The sequence below is a fragment of the Anneissia japonica genome, unplaced genomic scaffold, assembly GCF_011630105.1.
Source record: "Anneissia japonica isolate Jap-2015-1 unplaced genomic scaffold, ASM1163010v1 scaffold9291_len582782_cov165, whole genome shotgun sequence".
Taxonomy (NCBI): domain Eukaryota; kingdom Metazoa; phylum Echinodermata; class Crinoidea; order Comatulida; family Comatulidae; genus Anneissia; species Anneissia japonica.
This window is the reverse complement of record NW_022710618.1, coordinates 555466-570385: the sequence shown is the minus strand read 5'-3', so window position 1 is coordinate 570385 and position 14920 is coordinate 555466. Positions and strand designations below refer to the sequence as shown.

General features: G+C 31.9%; 1 protein-coding gene across 1 annotated transcript in view; it reads left to right on the top strand.

Moving 5' to 3' along the window:
* Positions 1-14920, top strand: part of LOC117107054 (plexin-A4-like) — a 25335-nt gene that overhangs the window by 3268 nt on the left and 7147 nt on the right. The window contains 26 exon segments of the mRNA XM_033248577.1: positions 145-260; positions 414-531; positions 941-1097; positions 1213-1309; positions 3440-3554; positions 3785-3916; positions 4351-4449; positions 4995-5082; positions 5881-6047; positions 6304-6476; positions 6661-6760; positions 6866-7002; positions 7095-7256; positions 7568-7655; positions 8436-8708; positions 9296-9457; positions 9824-10022; positions 10792-10991; positions 11180-11301; positions 11610-11675; positions 11908-11982; positions 12108-12174; positions 12590-12736; positions 13175-13331; positions 13645-13748; positions 13880-13982. Coding sequence (XP_033104468.1) covers positions 145-260; positions 414-531; positions 941-1097; positions 1213-1309; positions 3440-3554; positions 3785-3916; positions 4351-4449; positions 4995-5082; positions 5881-6047; positions 6304-6476; positions 6661-6760; positions 6866-7002; positions 7095-7256; positions 7568-7655; positions 8436-8708; positions 9296-9457; positions 9824-10022; positions 10792-10991; positions 11180-11301; positions 11610-11675; positions 11908-11982; positions 12108-12174; positions 12590-12736; positions 13175-13331; positions 13645-13748; positions 13880-13982 — 3424 coding nt within the window.

The window sequence follows — 14920 nt, the reverse complement described above, 5'->3', positions numbered from 1 at the left end:
TATATATATATACATATATATATATACATATATATATACATACATATATATATATATGTATATATATATATATAAGAATGAATAAGCATAGATAATTTCCATCAACCTAGAAGTTAAAGTGTTGTTATAATTTTTATATTTTAGTTGCTTAAGCTACCGGTAGCCAACTGTAGTCAGTTTACCACATGTGAAGTGTGCATCAGACCAACTGGAGACAAAGATGGAGACCCATATTGTGGTTGGTGTACACTTGAGAAAGTGTGAGCTAAGTATACCATTTTTTAATTTTTGATATGCATCATTTAATTCAAACATGAAAACTTTAAATACTATAGTAATATAATCTAAAGGTTTTAACTTTATTTAGCTTTTCTTTCATTCTTTCACTAGTTTCCCATATTATTTTTTGACAGATGTACCAGATTCAAAGAATGTAAAAGCTCTTCTTGGTTGCCTAGCAACACTGCACAATGCATACAGATTACAGATGTTGAGCCACCATTCGTCCATTACACAGATGAACATGTCAAAGTAAGTAAATGACCATGCCATCTAATTCATTCATAAAATGCCATGTTTGTTAATTTTGTATCTAATAAAATAATGTGTATTTATTGCTATTATTTATTTTTAACATTAACTTTTGTTCCATTTTGAAGTAGGAAAGTATATAAATTAATTGTATTATATAGGCTTATTTATCAAGTATTTTTATGTCGTTGTTTTTCGTAAATATTCTATTTTTAATTTGTAAAGTTATTTTTTAATCATTTATACATAAAGACATATAAAATTCTCTTATTGTGTCTGTAGTCGGATTCCTTCAATGATAGTTTTTTTTTTTAATTTGTTATCTAATAGTTCCAGTATGTCATTGTTGTATATACATTTCAATTATATTTGCTAATATAAATATTATATTTCTCTTTTCGTTCCATAGGTTGTCTTAACTGTTGGACAGCTTCCACCATTAAACATCAATCAAAGTTATAATTGTAAATTTGGTGACTTTGTGTCACCGGGAATGAAAGATGGAAAAACGATCAGTTGTGCATCACCTCCTAGAACACAAGTGCCACAAATACCAATTGGAGAAGGTCAGATGACCTCATTGATATTGTTTCAGATACCAGATTATAATTTTATATTAATCAATTAATAACAGTTTTAAAGTGATTTTATAATTTTAAGTCTAATTTTGTCATCTATTAGCTGCTGTGGAAGTTTCGTTGTCAGCGCATTCATCTCAAACTGATGTTGATTTTGTTACCACTCAATTCAGGTTCTTTGATTGCAGTGCCATCACATCGTAAGTTCGATTTTATCAGCTATTGAAGATTTTATTTCTTTAATTAAAGAGCGAAAGCTATTAAATTGTAACTCGCAACGGCACCTTGCCGACTTTTGTAGTACGGACGTGGACGTCAGTATAATTACATCCTTCAGGGACTGAAGAGACTCGTCTGGGCTCCAGGGATTTAGTCCTATTTCTATTCTACTTTCTGAACTAACTACGAGGAGGGTATCAAACCAGTGATAATGTTTACGCGCTGTATTGTTGTAAGTTGTATATTTTTTAAATATTTAGTGGTTTATTATATTAAATTAAAATTCTTTAAATTAAATGATTTATTGCACCTTGCGTCTATTTTATTCCGAAATTATAATACTAAATTAATGAAATGAATGATGATCATACACTAATTTAAGTAAGGACAAAATGTTTGTGCCGATTTACCGCCCAGATGCTTGCATAGCTCTGGAAGAAATAGCCTATATCGTAGCACTATTCTTTGAAATGTCTTATCATTATTGGCATATTTTGAGTTCTTATTTATGTCTATTAAAATATCATAAAAAACAATTTTACAATAACACGAGTCTACAATATATTGGACGCTACAAAAGCGACACATGTGATAATTCATTATTCAAATTACGTTAGCACTGTACAGTGAAATGAGCAGCAGAGTATTCAGTATGAAGTAGTTAAGTGGAAAGTACCACTTTAGTGATTTCGGCTGATACAAACGCGTTTATGTTCACTAAACATAATGTAATAATATATATTATAAAGTGATCTTGTTAATCACTAAAATAAGTCAATATGTGACGAATAAGGAACGTCTACAGACTACATCTATCACAAATTTATAGCATGTATTGTATATTCTATTTTTTTACCATATTCTTTACTAGTTGGAATAGTATCTTACCTGCTTTTATAAACAAAATTATTATTGGCTTATGTTCTTAATTTAAAAATAATTTGACTTTCATTTGCTAAGGTCTTTCTAAAATTACAGTTATATACGAAGGAGTATTCAATATTATGCTTTAGAATATTCTGTCTTTTCACGAGTAGGCCTATATAAACCCATAGGTGTAATAATAATAATGAATAGTATGTGTCAGGAACAATAATGAAAAAAAACATAAATATAATTTATTTTAACGAATATTTTCTCCTCTTTTTAAGGAATTCATCAGCGTAACTTGCTTCCTTGTTTTCCCATTATTCGAGCACTGCTATTATCTAATTATTATGTTTATATAAATAAATTTTTATGTACGATTATTGTATATTTTAAATCTAATTTTGCGTAATAATTTTATTGAAATTGTAAGGCTCATATACAATTTGGCCTTTGGTCCACGACTTGTGACCGCTTTTAATGTGGATGTTCTGGGTGCAATTATATGGTGTAATTATAAAATGATATGGTGCAATTGTAACACCTTCGTGATTACACCATGGCAGTAGAGTAGTTAATCTGCTTAAACGTTAATTTTAATTCAACTTTTATTTACGGGTGTGCATTATTCTTAGATCTACAAGAGGTCACGATTTGAACTCTGTAAACACGGAATACACATTAATACTGTATAGTGAATTTGTTTTGTTTTTTTTTCATTTTTTTCTATAAAAGTTTTCTTCAAATTTTCAAATAAAGTAAAAGTATGTACTACAAATTATTATCATCATATTTTTTTTAAAATTATTTCTTTACTATATATTTAGTAGAAAACCGAAAGGTCCACCGAATAACCTCAGAGAAGAAAGTATAATACATACTCCAAGTATTGAAATACACGCCATCGTGTTGGGATTCAATATTTCGACATTAATTATGTCATCATCAGGAATGTCATCATGCCATCATCAGGAACATTCCTGATGGTGACATAATTAATGTCGAAATATTGAATCCCAACACAATGGCGTGTATTTCAATACTTGGAGTATGTATTATACTTTCTTGGAGTATGTATTATACTTTCTTATATTTAGTAGAATTTTAGTAAGTTTTTGGGATAGGATACACGAATTGTGATGAGAAGTAAGCTGAACATATAAAAATAATATGGGACTGGGTGAGCGTAGATATTATAATATTATATTCATTATATATTCATTATTTTTTTACACTGCCATTAGTTGTTCTGAATGTGTTATCAGCTTCTTTTGTGATTGGTGTGTCTATGAAAACACATGTACCCATAATGCATCAGCATTCTGTAGTGCAGATGATCAAGTAATCCTGAATGGAAATGTAAGTTTAATGCAAAAATTCAATTAAATTGATAATAACGTTGTAATTGTAATACACATTTAGGTCTGAAACTATAGTCTTATATTTTGGCTAGTATTGCTTGCTTGATAGTTAGCAATGTTAACGTGAATGCATTGTATTTGGAATAATGAGAAACCAAATTGTAATTTCAGTTATTAGTGCAAATATGCAAAATAATGTTATTTATTCGCAAATTGTATGCTTTTAAGGCAACCCTGACTCCAGCTCCTGGTGGTATGCAGGGTCATGGTTCATGTCCCCAAATTATCCGTCAAACCAATGAAGAACTGATTCATGCGAGTGTAGAGAAAGAAGTCAGAATACCTGTCAAGAATTTACCAGTAAGAAATGAGTATCAAAAGTCATTGTATTCTATATTAATAAATATTAGTTCACATTATTCATCATTGGAAGGAGTGGGTACCATAATTTATTATAGTATGAACATTCGCAATTTTTTGTAAGGTTCATGATAATTCTTTTATTATATTTCTTAACAGGCACTATAAAGGCTACTTAGTTTTGTGCTAAAAAAATACATTTTTTGTGTGTTCTCAGTATAAATATTCTTACTGTCATTCAATGATGAATTTAAATAACTAGGTTTAGAACTACAGTAAAACAAACAGTTAAAACTTTACAATTAAACTGTTCTGATCTGTTTTGATGATTTTTTTAAAACAACTGTTTTTGCTGGTTTTAATCTGACAGCAAGTTAAACACACTCTTCCTGCTTTAAAAAATATATATTCTTTTTATTCATGATCTTGTTTAGGTCCTCAGTGGCTTTGAGTGTGTGCTGACAATTGAGGGGAAAACATCAACTATTCCGGCGTCTGTTGAGAAACATAATATTACTTGTTCCCAATACAATGTAAGGCTTTATGCTTGACTGATACCTCTTATGTCTGCTGACATCCCACGAGAGCCGTAGCCTTTCTATGTAGCTTCTATTTATCCCCCGCAATGTACTCTTGTCTATCCATCATTTAATGTAAGGCCTACTAAAATTGTTGACTTTCATAACATTTTATAGACGCAATACTATGTCAGTATACAATATATTATAAAATTTAAAATTTTTTTCAAAATAATAGAATTTAATATACTTCATAGATTTTATGCAAATTGTCTTAGATTGTGTTGAAATTTAGAGACCATTAATATGCCCTACTAAGCGTGGTTAATGTTGAAGGTTTTCTATGACTACTTAACATAGCTATTCCCTGTGTTGCTTATATAATTCAAAACAGAATTACAAAGATAAGACAACCATACATTTATAAAAAATTCTCTAGTTTTCATCTCCTGAGGAGATTGTGATCCTAATTTCTTATGTGAATCGTATGATTATTTAAATGTCGACGTGGTTCAAATTTTAATTTAGATTATTTTCTGTTTTCTGTTTAAATCTCATAGTATGATTATGCAGCTGACGACCAGGAACTAACTGCAAATATTAAAATTGTTTGGAATGAAAACAACTTCATTGACAACATGTATCAAGGTTGGTAATATTTCATTGTTCACAGTCTAAGCTAAGTACATAAACACACTTTGTTAGGCTATCAATAGACCTGAGTATCTGAAGCAAACACTTTTCTTTTAGTACCTGAAAAATACACTTACAGTAGTTTAAAAAAAGAGTCACTCATTTGTCGTCAATAAAAACATTGACGATGCGAGTCAAACTAGGGATGCGAAATGTGTCATTCAATCAATTTTGTATAATAGTTAGCAAACACTGTAGCGTTTCCTGTTTAGGGGCTCATTGATTTTTGCAGTTATTTTATTGTACCAAGAAGATATTTTTGGGGAATTTTCTGTATTTCCAAGGCACCTAGCCATTATTACATGAGTCGATAAATAAATTAACAATTACGTGTAGCTACTTCTATGCTTTGAAGTAAGTGACATGTTATTATGGGGTTATTGAAATTCTAAATCTGTATAATAAGAAATTATGTACATATAATAAGTATGAAGGATATAATTATAATAGACAAAATAATAAGGAAGGTGGTGATGAATATGATTGTCTTGGTGGTTCATGAAGTGTCTTTTATTGCATTGTATTTGAATATAATTCCCATAGTAATTATTTTCTCCTATTGTGTCTAGTTATAAATAAAACACTGGAAATGTATCACTTTAAAGACTAATTTAATATGACAAAACACAAGCTTTCAAGCACACAGTCTTCTTCGTGAAGCAGTGTGTCCTCGAAAGATTATTTAATCTTTAAAATGATTTGTAGTATTTTATTTATAATAATCAGACTTGTCTTATCTTTTTGTGTTTCTAGTTATTTTGTACAAATGTTCTGTGCAGCGTCCAGATTGCAGCCGGTGTCTTTCTAACAATACTACCAGACCACAGCTTGATTGCGTCTAGTGTGGAGACCATGGCTGTGTATATGATTCATTCTGTTCGACAGAAATAAATGACTGTCCAGCTCCTGTAATCAAGCAGGTAAGAATAATCAAACACCGCCCTCAACTGCTGATTCTAAAGTTTTGCTGCAGTTTACAATCGTTATTCCTATTATGCAAATATTAATTAATTTTTGTGTAAAAAATGTTTTCAATGTTGTTGGGCTATGGCAGTTGGTCTTTTATTTTTCACCCTTAGTTATTCAATGATTTTTCATGTAATGTTTTGAAGTGTTGAAGCTAAAATGTTATAAAATTTAAAAAAAAAATAAAATAAAAGTATTATCTTTTAATAGGTTATACCACTTTCAGTTGCTACGGTAACTAACCAGCCTGAGTCTGATTACACTGAGGTCATTGAACTTGTTGGAACTGATTTTGGACAAACATCTTCAGATATTGCTAGTATTATGATAGATAGCAAGGAATGTGAAAAGATTGCAGATGGGTTTAACATATCCTCACAAACGTAAGGCTTTCAAATGACTCTTGATTTGAGGGAACTATATTGTTCTTCACTTAATACTTACACAGTTGTTACTTGTATTGTATTAAATGATTGTCTATTAGTATATATTGCTTGTATCTTGATTTGGGTATTGTTGTTTTGTTTTTATACTTATACATTTGTTATTTTTTGCTTTTACATCTAGTGTTAAGTGTAGAGCTCCTGTCTTCAGCACTGCCTCTCGAAGAAATGTCATCATATCTGTCCAAGGGGAACCAAGTGGACCAGCATACATAGTTTATCAGGTTATTATATATTTATATTTGATATTTATTCCATATAGTGGAACAATACACTTCATATCTAGCATAAACTGCTAAAAGTTTCTTCAATTCAATTTATTTTTCCAGAATCCTTCAATTTCCGACATCACTCCAAAGTTTGGAATCAAGCATGGTGGTACACGAGTGAATATAACCGGCATGTTTTTGAACACCGGTCGAGATCTTATGGTATCTATGGGTGAAAGCGAGTGTTATGTTAAAAAGTAAGTAAACAAATTTCTTTTTTGGATCTTTTTCACCTGATTATCCATTCTCTGGTATTGGTTAATTGTTTATTTTATTTTTCTCACTGCAGTGTATCTGAAACTCAGATACTTTGTACAACCTCGCATTATGCAGTTGAAGAAGAAGTAATGGTAACGGTAACATTTGGACAGGCTACAAGAGATGCTACTACCTTTACATACACAGACAACCCAAGAGTGACGGAGTTTAATCCAAAAAGCAGTATCCAAGCGTAAGAATGTCTGATCCTTTCTAATAACATTTCCACTTGAACTGTTTTTGGCAGAATATTTATTTGAATTACATTCCACATTGTATGACTATATCATATAATAAAAATATTGATAATAGGTATTATTATTATTATTTTTTTATTTTTATTTATTATTATTATTGTTAGTATTATATTAGAAATATTGTTATTATTGGCAGCAATAATAGTATTTGTATATTTATTTGATATAAGAAAATGCTTTGTAGGCCTACATTACTATTTCTACAATAAAACAGGCAGATGTTGATTTCAAGTTTGATATCTTTCAGTGGTGGTCGTAAGATTACTGTGACAGGGATACATTTTCAGTATGTGCAAGAAGCCAAGATGCTAGTGAATGGTGTATCAGCTAAAGCAGTAAGAAAATCTAAGTTCTCGTGGAAATTAGTTCCTAGGCGGGCACCTAGAAATATGTCCCAGTAATTCATAATGGCTTGTTATTTGTTTATTATATCATTAATTTTTTTTATAGAGATGAGAATCAAGGAAATAATAATAATATACGCTAATTTCAAACAGCCATTATAGTCCCTTCTTAAAATAGGATAAATACTTATGTCCTGGTTATGACAGTAAACCAGGTGATTAAAAAATGCAACCAAATTTATTTGCAGTGTTAGTGGCCACTGGGTGTGAGGCTGGCTATTCAAACATCATGAAAAATATTGACAGAACAACAAACGGGTAAACATCTCAGAGTTAGCAACCAAGCTTCGTTAGTTTTTAGAGATTAGTTTTTGGACTAGATTATGAATTGCTTTTAAAACTATTTCATCATATGTTAATAGTGATTCTTTGGAGTTTCGCTTTTTTTTAAAGTATACAACATGCACATAGGATATAAAAACAATGTTTTAATGTATTTTTAATAGTTGAATATTTTCCTTAATTTTTTAGCAGTCGCTTTGTTGTTATAAAGCATTACTATTGTTTATATCAGCTATATTTAAGGCCAAAGAGATTGTAAATGTGCTAAAGATAATTGAATATGTAAATACATTTTAGAATAGGAAGCAGTAGAATGGAATAGAAAAGATTCTCTATCTTCTTTAGGAAAACCCATAAACAGTAGGAAAGCTACAATATACTTTACTTTTTAAGTGTAAATTGATTAATTCTAGTTTCTTTTCTTTTCAGAATTGTGAAGTTTTATCAAATGAGAATATGATTTGTGAAAGTCCTCCCACAGAACTCTCTTCATCAGGTCAGCGTAGCAGACGACAAGCACATGTTGCATTACCTTTGACCTTTTCGTTTGATGGCTATGTTATTGAATCGAGTGGTGAATCTGAATTTAGAATTTATCCTGATCCTATCTACTATCCCTTCAGTAGTAAGACAGTATATGGACAACTTGTAGAAGATGGAATTTACATACTAGAACGTGATATTACATTAATTCAATTGAGGGTAGACTATGTTGTTTTTCCTTGTCGGTGTTCAAACAAATAATACCTTAGATTAATGGTGGATAAACACATTAACTTATATTTAATAAGCCAATTCAAACTGCATATGCCCACGTCAAGGTCAATTGATAATTGTGGAAGCAGTTTGGCGCAGCGGGAACTGTTTGGTTTCAACCTTGAGGTCGGGGTTTCAATCCCTCGCTTTCAATTGTTTCGCTAGTGTTCTTGAGCAAGGCACTTTTTATCTGCATGTACTTCTCTCCACCCAGGAGTATTTAAATGGGTACATGGTGTGGTTGCCTGCTCCTACGCTGATTACCAGCAGAAACACTTAAAGCATGTGGACCCAATGACCAGGGAAAAAAAGTGCACTTTATAACCTAAAGGAAGAGGCGCATAATGAACGCCTATACAAGTACCAGTACATAAACAGACATAGGTTTATGTAGGTAGACCTTGGAATACAGGCTTGCGTAACTACAAATTGGCTTATTAACTTTTCCACAGTTAAAGAAAATCAGCTGGAAATCTTTTACGGAATTTGACATTTCCTTGAACCTTTATAACATGTAACATGTTTCCCCATAGGGATCAGGCATAGATCTAAGTGCCACTGATGTCAGTGATGTAAAGGTGTATGTTGGTGAGACTCCATGCAATGTCATCTCAGTAGCTAACACGACAGTTGTTGCAGAGGCACCAAAAGAGGAACCTGATGCAGTAAATGGTGGAGATCATCCTCTTGTCATGGTAAGTTGGAAGCTGTGATATATATAATAAATTAGTTATTGATTGATTGATCGATTGATATATATCCCGAGCCGAGCCGATCACCTGATGATTGAGGCTGTGCCCTCATGAAACAGTCTGTAGTGCAAAATAAAATGTTGAGTTTGTAACCTAGTGTCTTTGATTACTTATATATATTCCATGTTTGTCCATTAACTTTAAATGATTAAGAAAAATCATTAGATAGCATGACTTCATTAGAAAAAATTAGGAAAAATAGAACAATATAATACTCTTTGAAGACATAAATGACAGTGGATAGTGATAGCTGTCATTAATAATGTAGTCTAATAACCCATAGTATGTTTTTGGTTGTTAATTTTGTAGATTTATCAAGGCAATCTAGTTGTAACATTTGGCCCAATAAGATATCCAGTGAACAGTGTGTCAAGCACTGTTATCATTGTTATTGTTGTGGTTGGTGTTGGTGCAATCATCATCTTATTGTCTGTTGTTGGTAATTGGCTTAGATTAAGGTCGATTCGCAGACAACGAGATGAAGCTACAGTGAAGTTTTTTACACAAGGTAGGTAGATATATGTTTTTATATTGGAAGCATATATTCCTCCATGGTATAATGCACTCAGTGATCTTGCGCTCAAATACCGATACAGGCCCCCTAGCGTGACTTAATTTGTGGGAGGTTTGTTTCAGTGGAAAGTGAACCCTTATCTCTGATAATCTGGAGAACATTGTATCAATATGTCTACGAATATCAATTTTTCGTTTTTAAATGCGGACCTTCTATATTTTTTGGGCAGTTCGTCGTAACCGCCTTAACCCCCATCTTTATATCTCCTTCAACAATAAAGGCAGGTGGAGACATGAAAACCTGGGTAAACGTAGATTCTGTGCTGCCCCAACACTATGGAATGCTCTTTCTCTTCTGGCGTGGATACAGGGGGTAGAGACGGTGCTATCGCACTCCTAAATCGTATTTAAAAAATATTAATTGTTGTATCACATGGTAGATATGAATTACCGACAAGATTGTTAAGGTATGAGAGTGCAATATCCGGGCACCTAGAGAAAAATATTTAAAAACTATAGTGAAACTGCTGGTTCTGGTTGGTAAAGCCTAAAAACTCTAAAAGTATAGGAGTGTAACAGGAGGGGTAAAAAACTATAGTAACGTTATTAGTTGAGTTTATAGCAAAAATAAAGTTGATCAGTATTTTAAAGAGATTTACAAATATAGACAATATAAGGTAGGCATAGTGTACTAATCCTTCAGTTATTTTACTGAACTGATTGTAACATATTTTAAGGTATTTTCATTATTCTTTCATATTTAGCAAATCCCGCAAAAAATGATTCTCCTCCAGAAGATCAGGTGAACGTAGTTGTTGAGGTCCCCAATGCAGGCTACATGGATATGATTCAGGATGGACAGCAAAAAGTACAGAAACGTTTCTACTCTAGAGGGCAGTATGTACACAACATGCTCTTCAAGGGTTGCAAGAGGATTCCACAAGTAATGGAAGAAAGTAGATATGTAAGTTTAATCCACAATTATTTTAGAAATTTATAAACCACAACTTTGTAGTTTTAATCTGTACTTGAAATTTTTTTGTTGCATTTTAATTGCGAAGTGAAAATTTATGAATATGGTATGGCAAACCAAGTTTAATCACATCTTATTTATTTGTCATAAACATTTTGTTATATTTGTTTTTGTTTTAGACTGCACTTGAAAAAATTGACGACGGTTTGCTCAAATTATCAAAATTGCTTTTGAATAAACAGTTTGTATTAAAAGTTGTAGAGATTCTTGATGAGGATCCTTCAGTAACTAGATTTCAGAGGTAAATTCAGCAAACTTATGTTTATCATTACAAAAAATAATTTTATTAGCTACATTATGAAATGAAATGAGTTAACTCTTTGCCCGAGTTAATGATGACCTGACGTTTTTCACTGCTAATTTCTGCAAGGGTGGCTCCAGGATTTGTCAGACTGGGGGTGGGGGGAGATGTCCACGCTGGCCCCCGGCCCCCGCTGGTGCCACCCCTGGATTTTTTTAACAACAATAACATAAATTCCTATTGATAATGGTATGTTCGGTGATAACAATTGTAACAATGATACTGCATTTACGATAATTTTTTTTCAGACAAAATTTTGCCGCGTTGTTTTTAATGGCCATGCTTAATGAAAACAAAATTGAACATTTAATTGGGTACGTATAATTCATGTCTAATTATATTATAATTAGAGTTTTATACCTTATTTTAAATTGTTTTTTCTTTATATTGAATAATGCACATAGAAGGTATTAAGTTATTATGCTTAACATTATATATTATTGTTAATTTAAAAGTATATAATATAATTTTATATAATAAAAATATAATTTACTTAAGGGGAACATTCAAAAAATGTATTATTATTTGTAATTGATTTGTTTACAGTGTATTGGAAGTTCTTTTGAGAAAACATGTTGAAAATATGGTGAATTTAAAGAAAAGAAAGCAAGTTCTAAACAGGTATATTTATATAGGTTTAATTAATTTTAATAATTAAAAAAAAAAACAGTGTTGTTATTGATATACATTTAAAAGTTATAAATAAAAGATTTCAACAGTGACATATTATTTGTCTATGATTACAGAACGGAGACAGTGGTAGAACCATTGATTTTTCACTGGATGGCTCTATGCATGTACAAATATATGATGGTATACTTTACTTTATATATCCCAAATTTATTTCTTTAATTATTAAAAACCAATTTGATGTTTGACTGAAAATCAATTAGGCCTATATTTCTCGTATTATATATATTATATGTCAGTGACTATTTTGTTAAATTATTTTTCAATAAGAAAGTATAATACATAATCCAAGTATCTAAATGCACGCCATCGTGTTGGCATTCAATATTTTGACATTAATTATGTCATCATCTAGAATGACATTTACGAATTCATGATGACATAATTAATGTCGAAATATTGAATCCCAGCACAATGGCGTGCATTTCAATACTTGGAGTATGTGTTATACTTTCTCATCTGAGATTAGTCAGTGGACCTTTCGGTTATTATTCAATGTTGTGTACAGACATTTTTTAATAAGTGTCTCTCTTTGTAGGACTTCGTATCAAGCCCTTTGTACGAGCTTGTTGAGGCCATCAGGACAAGGATAGAGAGTGGCGTTGTAGATGCTGTACATCATCATTGTCAGTATTCACTGAATGAGAAATATTTGCTGCCCAGTGACATCACTGGAGAAGACATCGTAATTAACAATTACTTAAAATTACTCTGGCTAAACAATTAAATGTATCAACCTACTACATATGTAAATCAAAAATTGATTGAGTTCCTAGTTCACATATCAAGCGCCCTGAGCCTCTTATGTTAGATGGGTATGGTGCTATATAAAGCTACACTATTACTATTGTGTGTTTCACCTTTAGTTATGTTTATATTTGTATGATTAAGTTGAATGCACCACCCTTGTGTGTTGTGCCGTTTCAACGACGTATGTTCGCAAAGTAATAAATACAATCCACTACTTCCATAGCTTTTGATGTGATACATTACTAATAAATATAAATAAAATGAGAAGCCTATTTGCCAACAACAATTGTTAAGGTGAATATGATTCAACAAAAGTGGTGGCTTATGGATGATTTGTATGTGATTTAATATAGTAATTTCATCTATTTTCTAGTATTTGCAATTGATTGTCAATGAAGAAACAGTGAAGCAAGAATTAGTGAAAGTAAAAAGTTGCGATACTCTACTACAAGTGAAACAAAAATTACTAAATGCAATGTTTATGGATCAACCTTTTTCAACAAGGCCAAAAGCTATGCATGTTAAATTAGGTGTGTACTACAATACTCTTTCATAATCTATTTCATGAACTGCCTAAATTTCGCAAGAAAAAAGAAAACACCCAGGGCTTCAGTTCGAGGTTTTAAGATACGTAATTATTGTTCTTTCAATTGAAATACTTCCTGCGAGAAGAATAGAACATTCAATGCTAATGCTCCACTTGACAACGACCACCAGGTTTAAAATGAAGTTTGTTTGTGCATTAAGCAGAAAAAAGCAATCAAAATAAGCATACTTACCAAAGAACAGTGAACTGTTCCCTGTACTTACGAACTAACATTCCAATCGACTCTATTATTTCAGAATGGAGAGTCAGTAGAGAAGAACGTATAATTTTACAAGACACTAAGGACGAACCAGGAGATTCACAAACAAAGAAAAGAATAAAAACAATCAATGAATATGGAGTAAGATATATTTCTATAGTAAAGTAGTGCTTACAGTTGGTAAACTCTACGTCAGGTTTTTTCTGTAGTCGCACGGTTTCAATGAACACAATGTGTATGCGTTATCCTCACCATTCATTTATATTTTGTAGATCCATGGTAATGCAATGGTAGCGTTTGTAAACATACAGAGAGAAGATGACGAAACATTAAATGCTTACGATAAAATCAAACAACCAACAGACACAGAACCTGGTAGGCATAAATATTTGAGTTCATATAGTGATTTCATACATAGTATAGCCAATAACAGTATATACCAATACCATATATATAAGAAAAAGAGTGTAAGTTACCATTCAGAGTTGTAGTTTAGTTCCTGGGAGCTTTCGATGACATGTCATCTTCGTCAGCCGTTTGAATCTGGCGGTTAACTGACACGTCAGGATTGATGTTCGTGTGATGACGTAGCAGGCTATTGTATATGGGTTGTACATTATATCCGCAATCTTGTTTTAATGGTGGCGTTCTCATTTTAATTTCCATAGCTTCTTTTAATTTCCTTTTGAATGAATTGGTCTCTTTAGTTAGTACTTTGATTTTATTCAAATTAATGTTGTGACCAGTGATTTTACAATGTTCCGCTACCGCTGAAAGTATTTCAACACGTTGATTTAAATGTTCCTTGACACGTATGCCTAATGATTGCGGTTTCTCCGATATACGTTTCTCCGCACGTATCACATTCAATTTCGTACACGACCCCGCACTGTTTTTTTAAAAAATAGGACCGGGTCCTGTTCTCTACTCGGTATAATATAGAACGTACCACTGATCTCTTGTGTTCTAGATGATGGTTCGATTGAAAATTTAGATATTGGTCAGTGTGTGTTGGTTTTCTGAAAATCGTGAATTTTGTACAAGTGTCTGTGCTAACATGTGTGTATGTGTCCAAAAACGGAAGTTTCATGACTTCTTCCTATTCCATTGTAAATTGAATGTCAGGATCGATGCTGTTAATGTGGTCCGTAAATTCTTCAATTCGGCCTCGATGTAATTTCGTAAATGGCTCATCCACGTATCTATACCAGAACTCTGGGGGAAGTGGTGTCGTGGTTAACGCCATGTATTTAAAGTTTTCATTATATATGTCCGCGATTATATGAGATACTGGTGATCCCATTAATTCATCT